Source organism: Rhinopithecus bieti, unplaced genomic scaffold (genome assembly GCF_001698545.2).
Source record: "Rhinopithecus bieti isolate Rb0 unplaced genomic scaffold, ASM169854v2 scaffold_2723, whole genome shotgun sequence".
Taxonomy (NCBI): Eukaryota; Metazoa; Chordata; class Mammalia; order Primates; family Cercopithecidae; genus Rhinopithecus; species Rhinopithecus bieti.
Window position 1 is genome coordinate 210769 of NW_016804119.1, and position 15234 is coordinate 226002.

General features: G+C 44.2%; 1 protein-coding gene across 1 annotated transcript in view; it reads left to right on the top strand.

The window, feature by feature from the left end:
* Nucleotides 1-15234, top strand: part of KPNA7 (karyopherin subunit alpha 7) — a 35351-nt gene that overhangs the window by 4410 nt on the left and 15707 nt on the right. The window contains exons 2-5 of the mRNA XM_017864361.1: nucleotides 566-697; nucleotides 8035-8117; nucleotides 8882-9150; nucleotides 11492-11574. Coding sequence (XP_017719850.1) covers nucleotides 566-697; nucleotides 8035-8117; nucleotides 8882-9150; nucleotides 11492-11574 — 567 coding nt within the window. The remainder of the gene's footprint in view (nucleotides 1-565; nucleotides 698-8034; nucleotides 8118-8881; nucleotides 9151-11491; nucleotides 11575-15234) is intronic.

Sequence of the window (15234 nt, forward strand, 5' to 3'; positions counted from 1 at the left end):
ATTTATATTATATATAATATATATTTGATATATAATATAAAATATATATTATTGTATTATATAATATGTAAAATAATATATATCTATATATAGTGGAAATGATCAGGGTGTCTAGGACATGGGCAGTCCCCCAATTGTCCCCAGCACCACCTATCCTAGCCACCTCTGAAAAGGCCTGGGCACATTCAGGAAGCAGCCATATCCTTCAGGAAATCATCAGTGTCATTGAAGATGTGTTCAGACTTAGGGCAATGGGATGCTTTGCTGAAGTGTTTTTATAGCTGAGAATCGCGGCCTGTCAAGGTTGTGCATGGTCTTGCTTTATTTTGGAAGGAAGATCAAATTATTTTCTAGACGTGGTGTAAGAGAAAGGAGGTAAACAGAGCTGAGATGATTTACTAACTGTGTGATCTGAACTCTTCCAGCCTATTGTATCTGTGAAAATGAAATTGGATGATTTGAAACATGTTTGACAGACTAAATGTAGCATCCTCACTCCTGGGTTCTACATGTGGTGACATCCCCACTCCTGGTTCTAAATGCTCCAATTTCTTTTCCTCACTAGCTGAGGCGACAGCAGAGGATGGCGGTCAGCCTGGAGCTCCGAAAGGCCAAGAAAGATGAACAAACCTTAAAGAGAAGGAATATCACGAGCTTCTGCCCTGACACACCTGAAAAACCAGCCAAAGGGGTGGCGGTCAGTACGTAGTGTTTAGAGTAGTCTTGGGCAAAATATGTTCTTAGCAAGTGTCTCTGGCTGGATAATGTTTAATAAATTCACAACTTGCAAACTCTTTTTGGCCTTTTAAAGAAAGGAGTGAAGAGATTATGGTTTGAACTAAACTGCCTTTGTTAAAAGGCTAATGGCCGTTACTTCTATGGCTCTGAGTCTGTGGATTCGAGGTTCTAGTGCGGGATGGAGAAGGTGCTATTTCTTTTATTTTACTTTTTAATTTTTTTTAATTTTTATTTTTTGAGACAGGGTCTCATTCTATCACCCAGGACAGAGTGCAGTGTCACAGTCAGAGCTCATTGCAGCCCTAACCTTCCTGGGTTCAAACGAGCCTCCTGCCTCAGCTTCCAGCGTATATAGGACTACAGGCACTCACTACCATGCCTTGTGAATTTTTGCATTTTTTATAGAGACAGGATTTTGCCATGTTGCCCAGGATGGTCTTGAACCCCTGGACTCAAGTGACCTGCCTGCCTCAGACTCCCAAAGTGCTGGGATTACAGGTGTGAGCCACTGCACCTGGCCAAAAGTGATATTTCTAATTGAAAATTTACTTGCTACCCCTAAGCCTGAAAACCGAGGAAATGAGGGTGGGTGAAGGTTATTTCTCAGCCCCAACCTCATTAAATGCAGATCCTGGGTTGACGTCAAGGTTAGTCCGGTTTCTGTGAATACCAAATGCCTTGACCAGGAAGTTTTCCTTCTTAGCACCTCAATAATGGCATCTCTATATTCTTTTGGGGTACACCACTGTCTGCCTACTTTAACCACCCACATGCACCCTTTTTACCCTGCTCAGCTTAGGGCTTGTAGAGGGCAGAGACTCGTTCCATTTTTGTCAAGTGGGTGGGTCCTATGACACATTCCCATTCATCAGTGAAATGTGTAGTCATTCTCTGAATAGCCACAGGAGTCCGAACTATATCTCTAATTAGCTTCATTTATTTGGAGCAGTCCCTAGAATCCCCCCATCCAAGGAAGGTATGAAACAAAAGGAAAAAAAGGCCGGGCCCAGTGGCTCATGCCTGTAATCCTAGCACTTTGGGAGAACAAGACGAGTGGATCACCTGAGGTCAGGAGTTTAAGACCAGCCTGGCCAACATGGTGAAACTCCATCTCTACTAAGAATACAGAAAATGAGCTGGGCGTGGTGGTGTGCACCTGTAATCCCAGCTGCTCAGGAGGCTGAGGCAGGAGAGTCACTTGAACCTGGGAGACGGAGGTTGCAGTGAGCCAAGATCATGCCACTGTACTCCAACCTGGGTGACAAAGTGAGACTCCATCTCAAAAAACAACAAAAAAACCCAAAAAAGTTGTTTTCCTTTTGGTCCTATATTAGCTTTTTAAAAAATTTATTATTTATGTATTTGTGTATGTATGTATGTATTTATTTATTTATTTATGTATTTATTTAAGACAGAATCTCACTCTGTTGCCCAGGCTGGAGTACAGTGGTACAGTCTTGGCTCACCGCAACCTCCGCCTCCTGGGTTCACGCCATTCTCCTGCCTCAGCCTCCCGAGTAGCTGGGACTACAGGTGCCCGCCACCACACCCGACAGGCTTGAGCCACCGCGTCCGGCCAATTTTTTGTATTTTTAGTAGAGATGGTGTTTCACCATGTTAGCCAGAATGGTCTTGATCCCCTGACCTCATGAACCGTCTGCCTCGGCCTCCCTGAGTGCTGGGATTACAGGTGTGAGCGACCACACCCGGTGTATTACCATATTTTTTAAAGAAATGAAGGTATAATTCACATCAAAATTCACTCTGTACCTAACCAGTGGTTTCTAGTATAGTCACAAAGTTGTGCAACCATTGCCACTAGCTAATTCCAGAACCTATTCATCAACTCAAACAGAAACTCCACACTCATTCAGGAGTCACTCCCCATTCCTCATCCCCCCACCGTCTCTGCAAACACTAGTCTACTTTCTGTCTCTCTGGAACGACCTCTTCTAGACATTCCCTATAAATGCAGTCATACAACATGTGAGCTTTTGTGTTGAGCTTTCATGTTTTCAAAGTTCATCCATGTTCTAGCATGTATCAATACTTTATTCCTTTTGGGCAGAATGATATTCTGTTGTATGGAGAGACCACATTTTGTTTATCCATTTATTTGTGATATGGAGTCTCACTCCATCACCCAGGCTGGAATGTAATGGCACAATCTTGGCTCACTGCAACTTTCGCTTCCCAGGATCAAGCCATTCTCCTGCCTCAGCCTCCTGAGTAGCTAGGATTACAGGTGTGTGTCACCCGCTAATTTTATATTTTAGTAGAGACGGGGTTTCACCATGTTGGCCAGGCTGGTCTCGAACTCCTGACCTCAAGTGATCCACCTGCCTTGGCCTCCCAAAGGCCTGGGATTACAGGCGTGAGCCACCGCGCCTGGCCTGTTTACTCATTTATTAGTTGGGGGACTTTTGAGTTGTTTCTACTTTTTGGTTATTATGATGAGTGCTGTTATTAACATCCTGTGTACAAGTTTTTGTGTGGATAGGTGTCTTCAGTTCCACTGAGAATAACTGGGTTATGTACTAAGCCTGTTTCACTCTTTGTGGTAGGCTGTATCATGGCACCCTAAGCGGCTGCATCTTCTAATACCCACACCTGTGAATGTTACTCTATGACAAAAGGGATGTAGCAGATGTGATTAAGTTAAGGATTTCTGAGATAGAGAGGTGATCCTGAATTATCTGGGTGGGCCTGGCATTCGACGATTCTTATAAGAAGAGCAATGCCATGACAAAAGCAGATGCCGGGCATGGTGGCTCATGCTTGGAATCCCAGCACATTGGGAGGCTGAAGCAGGAGGATCACTTGAGCTCAGGAGTTCGAGACCAGCCTGGCCAACATGGTGAAACTGCATCTCTGTGAAAAATATAAAAATTAGCCAGGCCTGGTGGCTCATGCCTATAATCCCAGCATATTGGGAGGCTGAGGTGGGTGGATCGCTTGAAGTCAGGCGTTCGAGACCACACTGGCCAACATGGTGAAACCCTGTCTCTACTAAAAATATAAAAATTAGCTGGGTGTGGTGGCATGCTCCTATATTCCCAGCTACTTGGGAGGCTGAAGCAGGAAAATAGCTTGAGCAGTGAGCTGAGATTGTGCCACTGCATTCCAGCCTAAGTAACAGAGCGAGACTGTCCCCACCACCAAAAAAAAAAAAAAATTCAAGTCCTTTGTCCATTTTTAAGTCAAATTATTTTTTGTTGATTATATATTCTAGATATTAAACCTTATAATTTCTAGATATTTATATATTCTAGATATTAAACCTTAGCAGATATGACTTTATATAGTTATATATTCTAGATATTAAACCTTAGCAGATATGACTTGGAAATACATTCTGTTCTGTAGGTTGTCTTTTTACTTTCTTGATAGTATCCTTTAAAGCATAAACGTTTTTAATTTTGAAGAAGTCTAGTTTATTTTCTTGGTTGTGTTTTAGGCATCATATCTAAGAATTCATTGCCTAATCCAAGGTCACAAAGATTTATGTCTATATTTCTAAGAGTTTATAATTTTAGCTCTTACTTTTAGGCCTTTGAGCCATTTGGAGTTAATTTTTGTAAATGGTGAGAGTAGGAGTCCAACTTTGTGCTTTTGTATGTGATATATAGTTGTACCAGTACAATTATTTGGTGAGACTATTTTCTACCCATTGAATTGTCTTGGTACCTTTGTCAAAAAATCAATTGACCATGAATGTGGGGATTCATTTGAGGACTCTCAGTTCTCTTCCATTGATCTATATGTTTATCTTTATGTCATCAAAGGTTTGATTACTGTAGTTTTGTGGTAAGTTTCAAAATTGGCAAGGATAAGTCTTCCAGATTTGTTCTCTTTTCAATATAATTTTGGCTCTTCTGGATCCCTTGTATTTCCATAGGAATCTTAAAATCAGTTTGTCAATTTCTACAATAAAGGCAGCTCTGATTTTGATGGAGATTGCATTGAACCTATAGAAAGGAGTCATTGAACTTATAAGGTTGGAGTATTGCCATCTTAACAATGTTAAGTCTTCCAGTCCATGAACATGGGATACCTTTTCATTTCCGTTCTCCTTATTTTTTTATTTTTTATTTTTACAGTTTGAAGCATATAACTCTTGGATTTCTTTTGATAAATCTATTACTAAGCATTTTATTCTTTTTATGTTGTAAATTAAATTGCTTTATTTTGATTTTTGATCACTACTAGTGTTTAAAGATACAATTAATTTTTGTATATCAATTCTGCAACCTAGCTGAATTTATTAGCTCTAGGCTTTTTGTGTAAATTCCTTAGGATTTTCTACATATAAGATTATGTCACTTGCAAATAGTTTTATTTCTTCCTTTCCAATCTGGATGCACTTTATTTGTTGCCTAATTAATGCATCTAGAACTTCCAATGCCATGTTGGATAACAGTGAAAAGAGCAGCATCCTTTTCTTATTCCTGATCTTGGGGAAAACCTTTTAGACTTTCACCATTAAGTGTGAGGCTACCTCTGAGTTCTTTGTAGATGCCTTTATCAGAATGAAGAAGTTTCCTTTTATTCCAGTTTGTTGAGTGGTTTTTTAAAATTATGGAAGTACATTGAATTTTGTTAAATGTTTCTTCTGCATTGAGATTATCATGTGGGTTCCCCCCTTTATTAATACGGGGTACTATGTTGATTTTTTTCACATGTTAAATTCACTCCTGAATTCGTGAGTTCAAATCCTAATTCATCATGATGACCAATATGTTGAACATATGTTTCAAAAGTTTATGCATTCGGTTTCCTCCTATTTTGTTGAATTTCTGCATCAGTAGTTATGAGGGATATTAGTGTATACTTGTCTTACAATATCCTTGGTTTGGTATCAGAGTAATACTAGCCTCAAAGAATGAGTGAGAAATTTTTTTTGTAAAGTTGGTAAAGTTTTTTTTTTTTTCTTTGAGATGGAATTTCACTCTTGTCACCCAGGCTGGAGTGCAAAGGTGCGACCTTAGCTCACTGCACCTCAGCTTTTTGGCCTTGATGCTTTCTGACAAGAAATCAGCTGTTAATCTTATTGACGCTTTGTACATGAATTGCTTCTCTTTTGCTGGTTTCAATGTTTTTGATTCTATAGTTTTGGCTTTCAACAGTTAGATTATAAATGTTTGGATCTTAGAATTCTATTTGGAGTTCATTGAGCTTTTTGGATGTGTAGATTAATTATTCTACTGGATTTGGGAATTTCTTTGGCCATTATTTCTTTAAATATACTTTCTGCCTCTTTCCCTCTTCTCCTTCCTATTCTGCATTTGTTGGTATCCTTGATGATGTCCCACAGATCTCTAAAGATCTGTCAATTTTCATCTTCCATCTCTTTTGTGTGTTACCTTCCTCAGACTGGATAATTGCAGTTAGCCTATCTTCAGCTTCACTGCAGCTTTATTATGTCTGCTTAAATCTGCTGTTAAGCCCCTTTAGTGAATTTTTTGTTTCAGTTATTCTCCAATTCCAGAATTTGTAACTGGCTCCTTCCAGTAACTGTTATCTGTTCGCTGATATTCTCTATTTAGTGAGACACCATTCTTGCACTTTAGTTCTTTAGTCATGGTTTAGTTCTTTGACTAGATTTAAAATATTTGTCTAGTTCAACATCTGGTCTCCTCAGAGACTATTTCTATTGATTGCTTTTTTTCACATATATATGTATATGTGTGTGTCACACTTTCTTTGCTTGTCTCATAATCTTTGTTGAAAACTAGTCATTTAAAATAGTGTCACAGCTCTAGAAACCAGGTTTTCCATTGCCCCAGGGTTTGTTGTTGTTGCTGGGTGTGATTAGTAATTTCTGAATTAATTATCTAAAATTTGTATTTTTTGTGATGTGTGGCTGCTGAAGTGTCTGCTCAGTTTGCTTAGTGGTCAACTAATAATTAGAGATTTACTTTAACACTCGGAACCACAAGGAAAAGAACACTCAAATTTTGCCAAGAAGCTCTATGTTGGGGGTGTGCTTTCACCACTCAGCCAAGTAGTTGACAATTCTGCCATAAGCCTCTACTTCCTGTTTGCACAGAGCCTCAAGGTCAGTGAGAGGTAAGAGCTGAGGGTCTTAGTTGTGTGTGTGTGTGTGTGTTTGTGTGTGTGTGTGTAAAGCATACACATAGCCCTACACATAATATTCCTTTCAAGTTTTTTTTGTTAGCCTGTTTATACCAACTCTTATTCAACCTCTCAGGTAGCTGTGAAGTTAAACAACTTCCTCTATTTTCAACAAACATTCCTAGGGAAAAGCCTTTTCATATTGAGTAAGCTCTGAGTCAAAGTAGTCTGTAAGTGGGATCTTTCAGGGAATGACCAGACAGATCAAATAATAATTTTCTGGGAATGAGGCTCCAAAGGAGCACCTACCTATTTTGCCTCTTCTAGTGGCTGTGAGGCTGTTGTTTTTCACAATGATTGTGGACTGTTGGTTTTCTTTTCTTTTCTTTCTTTTTTTTTTTTTGAGACGGAGTCCTGCTCTGTTGCCCAGGCTGGAGTGCAGTGGCCGGATCTCAGCTCACTGCAAGCTCCGCCTCCCAGGTTTACGCCATTCTCCTGCCTCAGCCTCCCGAGTAGCTGGGACTACAGGCGCCCGCCACCTCGCCGGGCTAGTTTTTTTTGTATTTTAGTAGAGACGGGGTTTCACCGTGTTAGCCAGGATGGTCTCGATCTCCTGACCTCGTGATCCGCCCATCTCGGCCTCCCAAAGTGCTGGGATTACAGGCTTGAGCCACCGCGCCCGGCCGGACTGTTGGTTTTCAAGGCTACCATAGAGCTGAGGGTGGGTGGGAATAGGGCAAGTCAAAATGCCACAAAGCTCTCATGATTCTTACTGCAATTCAGTTGTCTTTCTTGGATAAACACTTCCTGGCTTGAATAAAACAATTGGCCGCCAGCCTTTGGTCAATTTCTACAGTGCTGAAAAAGTTGATTCTATTTTTGTCAGTTTTCTCATGGCCCCTATGGAGGAGATAATTTTTTGGACGTCCTTAGTCTGCCATTTTGTTTTGTGTTCACTAGCATGTTCTTACTGCATGGGATAATAATGTTCTGGGGATCCAAGTAATGACAGGAATTACTTCTCCCCTAAGCGTGGGAAGGGTCACACAGATTTGTGAGATCTATGGACTATTCTCCCCTCCCCAAATATAGAACGGCATGCAAGATGGGACATCCTGTTCAAGCCAGGCTGTTTTAATCAGATGGATGATGGCTAGAGTAAGTGATGTTTACAGTTCATTTTGGCAGAGAATCTGACCTGAAATGTGTCTCTCCTTGCAGGTCAGCCTCACTCTGGGTGAAATAATCAAAGGTGTGAATAGCTCAGATCCAGTCCTATGTTTCCAGGCCACCCAGACAGCCAGGTATCTCCAAACAGACTTCTGCTGTTGCAGGTTCATAGTTAGCAATGAGCTCCAGTGGTGGCTAGGGCTCCAGTGGTCTATTTGGTTTCTTGGCATTGGCAACATGCCTGTAAAACGCAAGAAAAGGCTGGCCCATCTAAAAGACAAAATTGCTATTCTACACTGTCCTTGAGGGCAATTTAAAAGGTACGATGTGTTGTCAGAGATGAATTGCTTAATTTACATTGGCCTCTACAGAAATTTCATCTTGTAGATAATACCTTAAAGGGGAAAATGTTGGTTTACCACTGAAAAATGCTATCGGCTGAACACTAGGATGTTAAGTAGCTCCGGCTCAGCTATGTGGCTCATCTGATAGTTAGGAATGCAAAGAACACGTATAAAAGGAGGTTTTCTTTTTTCCTGTTTTGAGACGGAGTCTCACTGTCACCCAGGCTGGAGTGCAGTGGTATGATCTTGGCTCGCTGCAAACTCCGCCTACTGGGTTCAAGTGATTCTCCTGCCTCAGCCTCCAGAGAAGCTGAGATTACAGGCGTGCACCACCACACCCAGCTAATTTTTGTATTTTTAGTAGAGACGGGATTTCACCATGTTGGCCGGGCTGTTCTCCATCTCCTGACCTCCTGACCTCAAGTGATCTGCCCACCTTGGCCTCCCAAAGTACTGGGATTATAGGTGTGAGCCATTGCACCTGGCCTAAAAGGAGGTCCTCAATACCTCCCTCACATGACCTCCCCCTCCCCACCCTCTCTTTGATTGAACAGGAAAATGCTATCCCAGGAAAAGAACCCCCCTCTGAAATTGGTCATTGAAGCGGGCCTCATTCCCAGGATGGTGGAGTTCCTGAAGTCATCACCTTACCCCTGCTTGCAGTTTGAGGCTGCCTGGGCCCTGACCAACATTGCTTCGGGGACTTCGGAGCAGACTCGAGCCGTGGTAGAAGGGGGAGCCATCCAGCCCTTGATCGAGCTCCTGTCTTCCCCCAACGTGGCTGTGTGTGAACAGGCAGTGTGGGCTCTTGGTAATATAGCCGGTGAGACTCTCCCCTTAGTGGGCTAAGAAGACGGGGGGCCAGGTGTGTAGGATACTGGAAGGGTTCTTTGGGTGGTGGGGTATACTCGATGTCCCAGAACCCCTTGCCATGTAAATACCCAGAAGTGCTGGCAAGGGTACAATGAGCTGTTTCAAAACTCAAAGCCAGGCCAGGCACGGTGGTTCATGTCTGTAATCCCAGCATGTTGGGAGGCCAAGGCGGGTGGATAACTTGAGGTCAGGAGTTCAAGACCAGCCTGGCCAACATGGTGGAACCCCATCTCTACTAAATACACAAAAATTAGCCAGGTGTGCCCTTTAGTCCCAGCTACTCAGGAGGCTAAGGAAGGAGAATCACTTGAACCTGGGAGGAGGAGGTTGCAGTGAGCAGAGATCATGCCACTGCATTCCAATGTGGGCAACAGAGGGAGATTCTGTTTCAAAACACCAAGAACCCTCAGATCCAAGTTTAGAGGGCAAATATTGAAGCTGAAACAGGATGATACAGTGTATACTGAAGCCACAGGCTAACTAGAGATATCTGCCAACACCAGGGTCCTACAGCCTCAGGGCTTAGTGGCTTCAAGAACAAGTCTTTGGCTTATGCAGTGTGGGAGTTTATGACAGACCCTTACATAACTCGGGACCCCAGAAGGACTCTGCCTTCCGTGGAAGCTGCTAAGGGAACTTGCCAAAAAAACAACAAAAAACAAAAACAAAAAAACAACAAAAAAAACTCCTTGGTTTGGGCTAACAACCTTCTCTGAAAGTGGAACCGTAAGACTACCTTTCTGAATGTGGTGCTTGATGCTGTTTCCTGCATGGTGTAGTGAATTAGTGCTGTAGGGTTAGAAGCCCCCAGATTCTTTTTTGTTTTTTTAGACAGAGTCTTGCTCTGTCGCCCAGGCTGGACAGTGCCCAGGCCACTGCACAGTGGCCGGATCTCAGCTCACTGCAAGCTCTGCCTCCCGGGTTTACGCCATTCTCCTGCCTCAGCCTCCCGAGTAGCTGGGACTACAGGCACCCGCCACCTCGCCTGGCTAGTTTTTTGTATTTTTTAAGTAGAGACGGGGGTTCACTGTGTTAGCCAGGATGGTCTCGATCCCCTGACCTCGTGATCCGCCCGTCTCGGCCTCCCAAAGGGCTGGGATTACAGGCTTGAGCCACCACGCCCGGCCCCAGATTCTTGACTGACATTAATCCAGTGACTTTCTAGGGAAAACTCAATTAGGTCCCTCAGGATTTTGACAAATTAATATCAGCCAACTATTAGCATTTTCAAGTTCACAGAAGCAACAACCGCCTGTGACTGAGTCATCAGAAATGGTATGATTAGACCTCCAAGGACTCCACATATTAGAATTAGCAAACAGAATATAAAATAACCGTTAAAACAAAAAAATGTTTGCAGAGGCTTTGGCATAGTGGCTCATGCCTTTAATCTCAGCACTTTAGGAGGTAGAGGTGGGAGGATGACTTGAGTCCAGGAGTTTAAGACCAGCCTGGGCAATGTAGTGAGACCTCATCTCTACAAAAAATAAAAGTATTCGCCAGGCATAGTGGTGCATGCCTGTACTCCCAGCTACTCAGGAGGCTGAGGTAGGAGGATTGCTTGAGTCCTGGAGGTCTAGGCTGTAGTCAGCTATGATCACACTACTGTACTCCAACCTGGGCAACAGAGTGAGATCCTATTTCCCCCTCCCCTGCAACCCCCTCCACCAAAAAAAAAAAAAAACAACAAACAAAAAACAACAACAAAACTTGTATAAGGAAAAAGTACCTATTAGAGAAGTTGTCTCTCACTTTGCTTGGTGCAGTAAAGTAGGCAAGACTGGATGGTACAATGTGACACCTTGCCTTGATGGATGACAAATACAAATAGGGACTTCTAGGGTCTAAAATTTTTATCCTAGCTAAGGTAGCCAATGGCTGGTCACCAGCACCAACGGATCCCCAGACTTTGTTCTGAGTTGCATTGGAAGTTACTGCCCTGTGCCAAGGTCTTCTGGGAAGACAACTTGGCCTGCATCAGCCTTCGTCTTCCTGAGAACCATGCTGTGAGATGCCACCAGCCCACCTTGGCTGAGTTGGCTGGCTCTACTATGCCCACAGCCTCTGCTTCTAGCAGTTGCTGCTGTGTGATGTCTGCCTGTTACATCAGGACTGTCCACCCACCAGCCACGCCAGAGATCCAGAATTTAGTACGTGGCTATACTACCTACTTGCTAAACCCGGGAATGAGGTTTTATCTCTTGCCCTTTGCATGCTCTTAAAAAATTAGTCGCCCACTTCAGGATTGTCTTTGTTCTCTCTCTGAATGTCACATTCTTATGTATTTGTAGGTGACGGCCCAGAGTTCAGAGATAGCGTCATCTCAAACAATGCCATCCCACATCTGCTAGCCTTGATTTCACCCACCCTACCGGTGAGTGTCTTTTTCTTTCTCTCTCTCTCTTTTTTTTTTTTTGAATTAAAATTTTAATTTTAATAGAGATGGGGCCTCACTATTCTGCCCAGGCTGGTCTTGAACTCCTGGCCTCAAGCAATCCTCCTACCTCGGCCTCTCAAAGTTCTGGGATTATGGGCATAAGCCACAGTACCAAGCCGAGGGAATGTCTTTAAATGAGAGAGAACCTCGTTAGGTAACAAATTCTAATGTTGGGAAATTGGGAAGTACTTCCAAATCAATGCTAGATCATGTGGCTGCTACCTGGCCTTTTAGGACCTTATAAACAAGGCTCAGGGCTGGGCATGGTGGCTCGTGTCTGATTCCAGTGCTTTCTAGGCCAAGACAGAAGGATCACTTGACACCAAGAGTTCAAAACCAACCTGGCAACGTAGTGAGACCCTGCTTCTAAAAATAAAAAAATAGCTGAGCATGGTGGAGCCTACTTGTAGTCTCAGCTATGCAGGAGGCTGAGTGGGAGGATTGCTTGAGCCCAGGAGATGGAGGCTGCAGAGAGCTAAGATCACACCACTGCACTCCAGTCTGGGTGACAGATTGAGACTCTGTCTCTTAAAAACCAATAATAATGAGGCTTAGGACTGAGTATCATTTTAGGTAAAGATTGACTCAGCTCTGTCTTTTGGGGCCCGTAGCACTGATCCTTCTCTTTGAGGCATTGGAAGAGGCCTACAAGCTTACCATCTTGGAAAATAGATGACTGAAATCTCCATTCTAGGGTCACAGTTTAGCATATGTGCCTAGTGTTCCATTATTGGAATGCTAAGCTTGTGGGAGTTATTTATATCCTGCTGCTCATGGTCATCGCCAAGGTCTGCTTTTTCACACAAAAAAATGTGCAACCTCCGGCTTACATGGGTTAATGTCTCCCCGGTTCTGTTCATGGGGAACAGGATCTTCTTTTGAGGCTTAGCGTCAAGGTTGGTTGATTGTGGTTATTGATTGAAGAGGACTTCTGGTTTAGGAACTGGGTTCTAGGTTTGCCTCAAACAAAAATGAAGAGAACCCGGAGGACTATGTTCAAAACCTTCGGCTGGGCACAGTGGCTCACGCCTGTAATCCGAGCACTTTGGGAGGCCGAGGTGGGTGGATCACCTGAGGTCAGGAGTTCGAGACCAGCCTGACCAATATGGCGAAATCCTATGTCTACTAAAAATACAAACATGAGCCAGCCATGGTGACACGTGCCTGTAGTCCCAGCTACTCGGGAGGCTGAGGCAGGAGAGTTGCTTGAACCCGGGAGGTGAAGGTTGCAGTAAGCCAAGATCGTGCCACCGTGCTCCAGCCTGGGCAACAGAGCAAGACTCCGTCTCAGAAACCTTCAAGATGGGAGAAAAATCTGACATAGTTGAACCAAAAAAAGACTAGCCATGACCGAGAGAGTTTAAGTAGAGAACACTTAAGATGGCAAGCAGGAAAAAGGCTTAGACACCTTCCTGCAGGCAACGAGGAGGCTTTGGAGGATTTTGAGGCAAGGGAGTTAAGTGGTCTGATGTTTCAGAAGGGTCCTTCTGGCTGCCTGCTGTAGAATTATATAGCAGAGGGAGGCCGGGTGCAGTAGCTCACGCCTGTAATCCCAGCACTTTGGGAGGCCAAGGTGGGTGGGTCAAGAGATCAAGACCATCCTGGCCAACATGGTGAAACCCCATCTCTACTAAAAATACACAAATTAGCCTGACGTAGTGGCACACATCTATAGTCCCAGCTACTCGGGAGGCTGAGGCAGGAGAATCGCTTGAACCTGGGAGGCGGAGGTTGCCGTGAGCTCAGATTGTGCCACTGCATTCCAGCCTGGTGACAGAGCAAGACTCCATCTCAAAAAAAAAAAAAAAAAAAAAAAAATTATATAGCAGAGTGGACCTGAAGCAGGTGGGTCTGGGACATAGCCATCCTAGATGTGAAAGGGAGACAGCTAGAAACCAGAATGCCCCTAGGTTTCAGGGTAGATTGTTCAGATGATTGTCTTCCTAGAGAAAGGGGAAAAGTGCAGGAAAAACAGAAATTGGAGCTTTCGTTGCAGACATGAAGTTGAGGCGAGTTAGAGACACCATTGCAGCAGAGTGAGGTTGACAGATGTGACCTGCTAGATGACATGTGTATATGTCAGCCAGGCAAGGTCAGTTGGGGCCAGGGGTCACAGACCTGACCTGGCTGGCTGCTTGTTTTGTAAATAAAGTTTTATCAAGCTGGGCATGGTGGCACATGTCTGTAGTCCCAGCTACTTGGGAAGCCAAGGTGAGAGGATTGCTTGAGTTTGAAGCTGCAGTGAGCTGTGATTGTACCACTGCACTCCAGCCTGGGTGACAGAGTAAGACCCCGTCTCTTAAAAAAAAAAAAAAAAAGTTTTACTTACACGCAGCCATGCTCATTTTCGTACTGTCTGGGCTATAAGGACCGTGGTTGTTGCCACAGAAGCCACAGGCTACAAATGTTTGCGATCTGGCCCTTTACAGAAAAAGCTTGCCAACCCCTGAACTAGAATGTGAGGAGAACCTGGGACCCAGTCCTGTGGGCTCTAAGGTTCTAAAGTCAGGCAGCGTCTGACAAAAAGACTGAGTAGAAACAGCTCATTTGGCCGTAGAAAACCAGGCTTGGTGTCACAGTTGCCAAGAGGAGCTCTTTTCTTTTTAGGTTTTTTTAGTTTTTTTTTGAGACAGAGTCTCGCTGTGTCACCAGGCTGGAGTGCAGTGGCACAATCTCGGCTCACTGCAACCTCTGCCTCTTGGGTTCAAGCGATTCTCCTGCTTCAGCCTCCTGAGTAGCTGGGATTACAGGCACATGCCACCACGCCTGACTAATTTTTGTGTATTTAGTAGAGACGGGGTTTCACCATCTTGGCCGGGCTGGTCTTGAACTCCTGACCTCATGATCCACCCGCCTCGGCCTCCCAAAGTGCTGGGATTACAGGTGTAAGCCACCGTGCCTGGCCAAGAGCTCCCTCGAAAGGGAAGGGCTGACTACTAACCACAGCTGAGAGGGACAGGAACTTCAGGACCAAGAAGCAGCTGCTTGAATCCGGGAGGCGGAGGTTGCAGTGAGCTGAGATTGTGCCACTGCACTCCAGCTTGGTGACAGAGCGAGACTCCATCTCAAAAAAAAAAAATTATATAGCAGAGATGATGAAGCAGGTGGGTCTGGGACGTAGCCATCCTAAACATTCTAAAGTGCCTTTAGGACCAAGAAGCATCCTTAACCCCAAAGAAGGGTTAGAAACATGACGAGAATGGCCTGAAGAACAACTGGAGTCCAGGCGCTCATGTCTGTAACCCCAGCACTTGGGGAGGCTGAGGTGGGAGGATCCCTTGAGCCCAGGAATTTGAGACCAGCCTGGGCAACATAGCAAGACTTTACAAAAAGCATGCCTGCAGCCACAACTACTCAGGAAGCAGAAGTAGGAGGATCACTTGGGCCTGGGAGGTTGAGGCTATAGCGAGCTATGATCATAGCACTGCGCTGCAGCCTGGGCAACACAGTGAGACCCTGTCTCAACAAATAAAAAACCCCAACAGTTGAGAATCTGGGAGGTAGACAGTGAATACAGATGTCTCTTTGAGGGTGGACTCTGAAAGACAGAAGTAGGGTGATGGCTGAAAGGGCCAGAAAGGGAGGGGCTGACAGTCC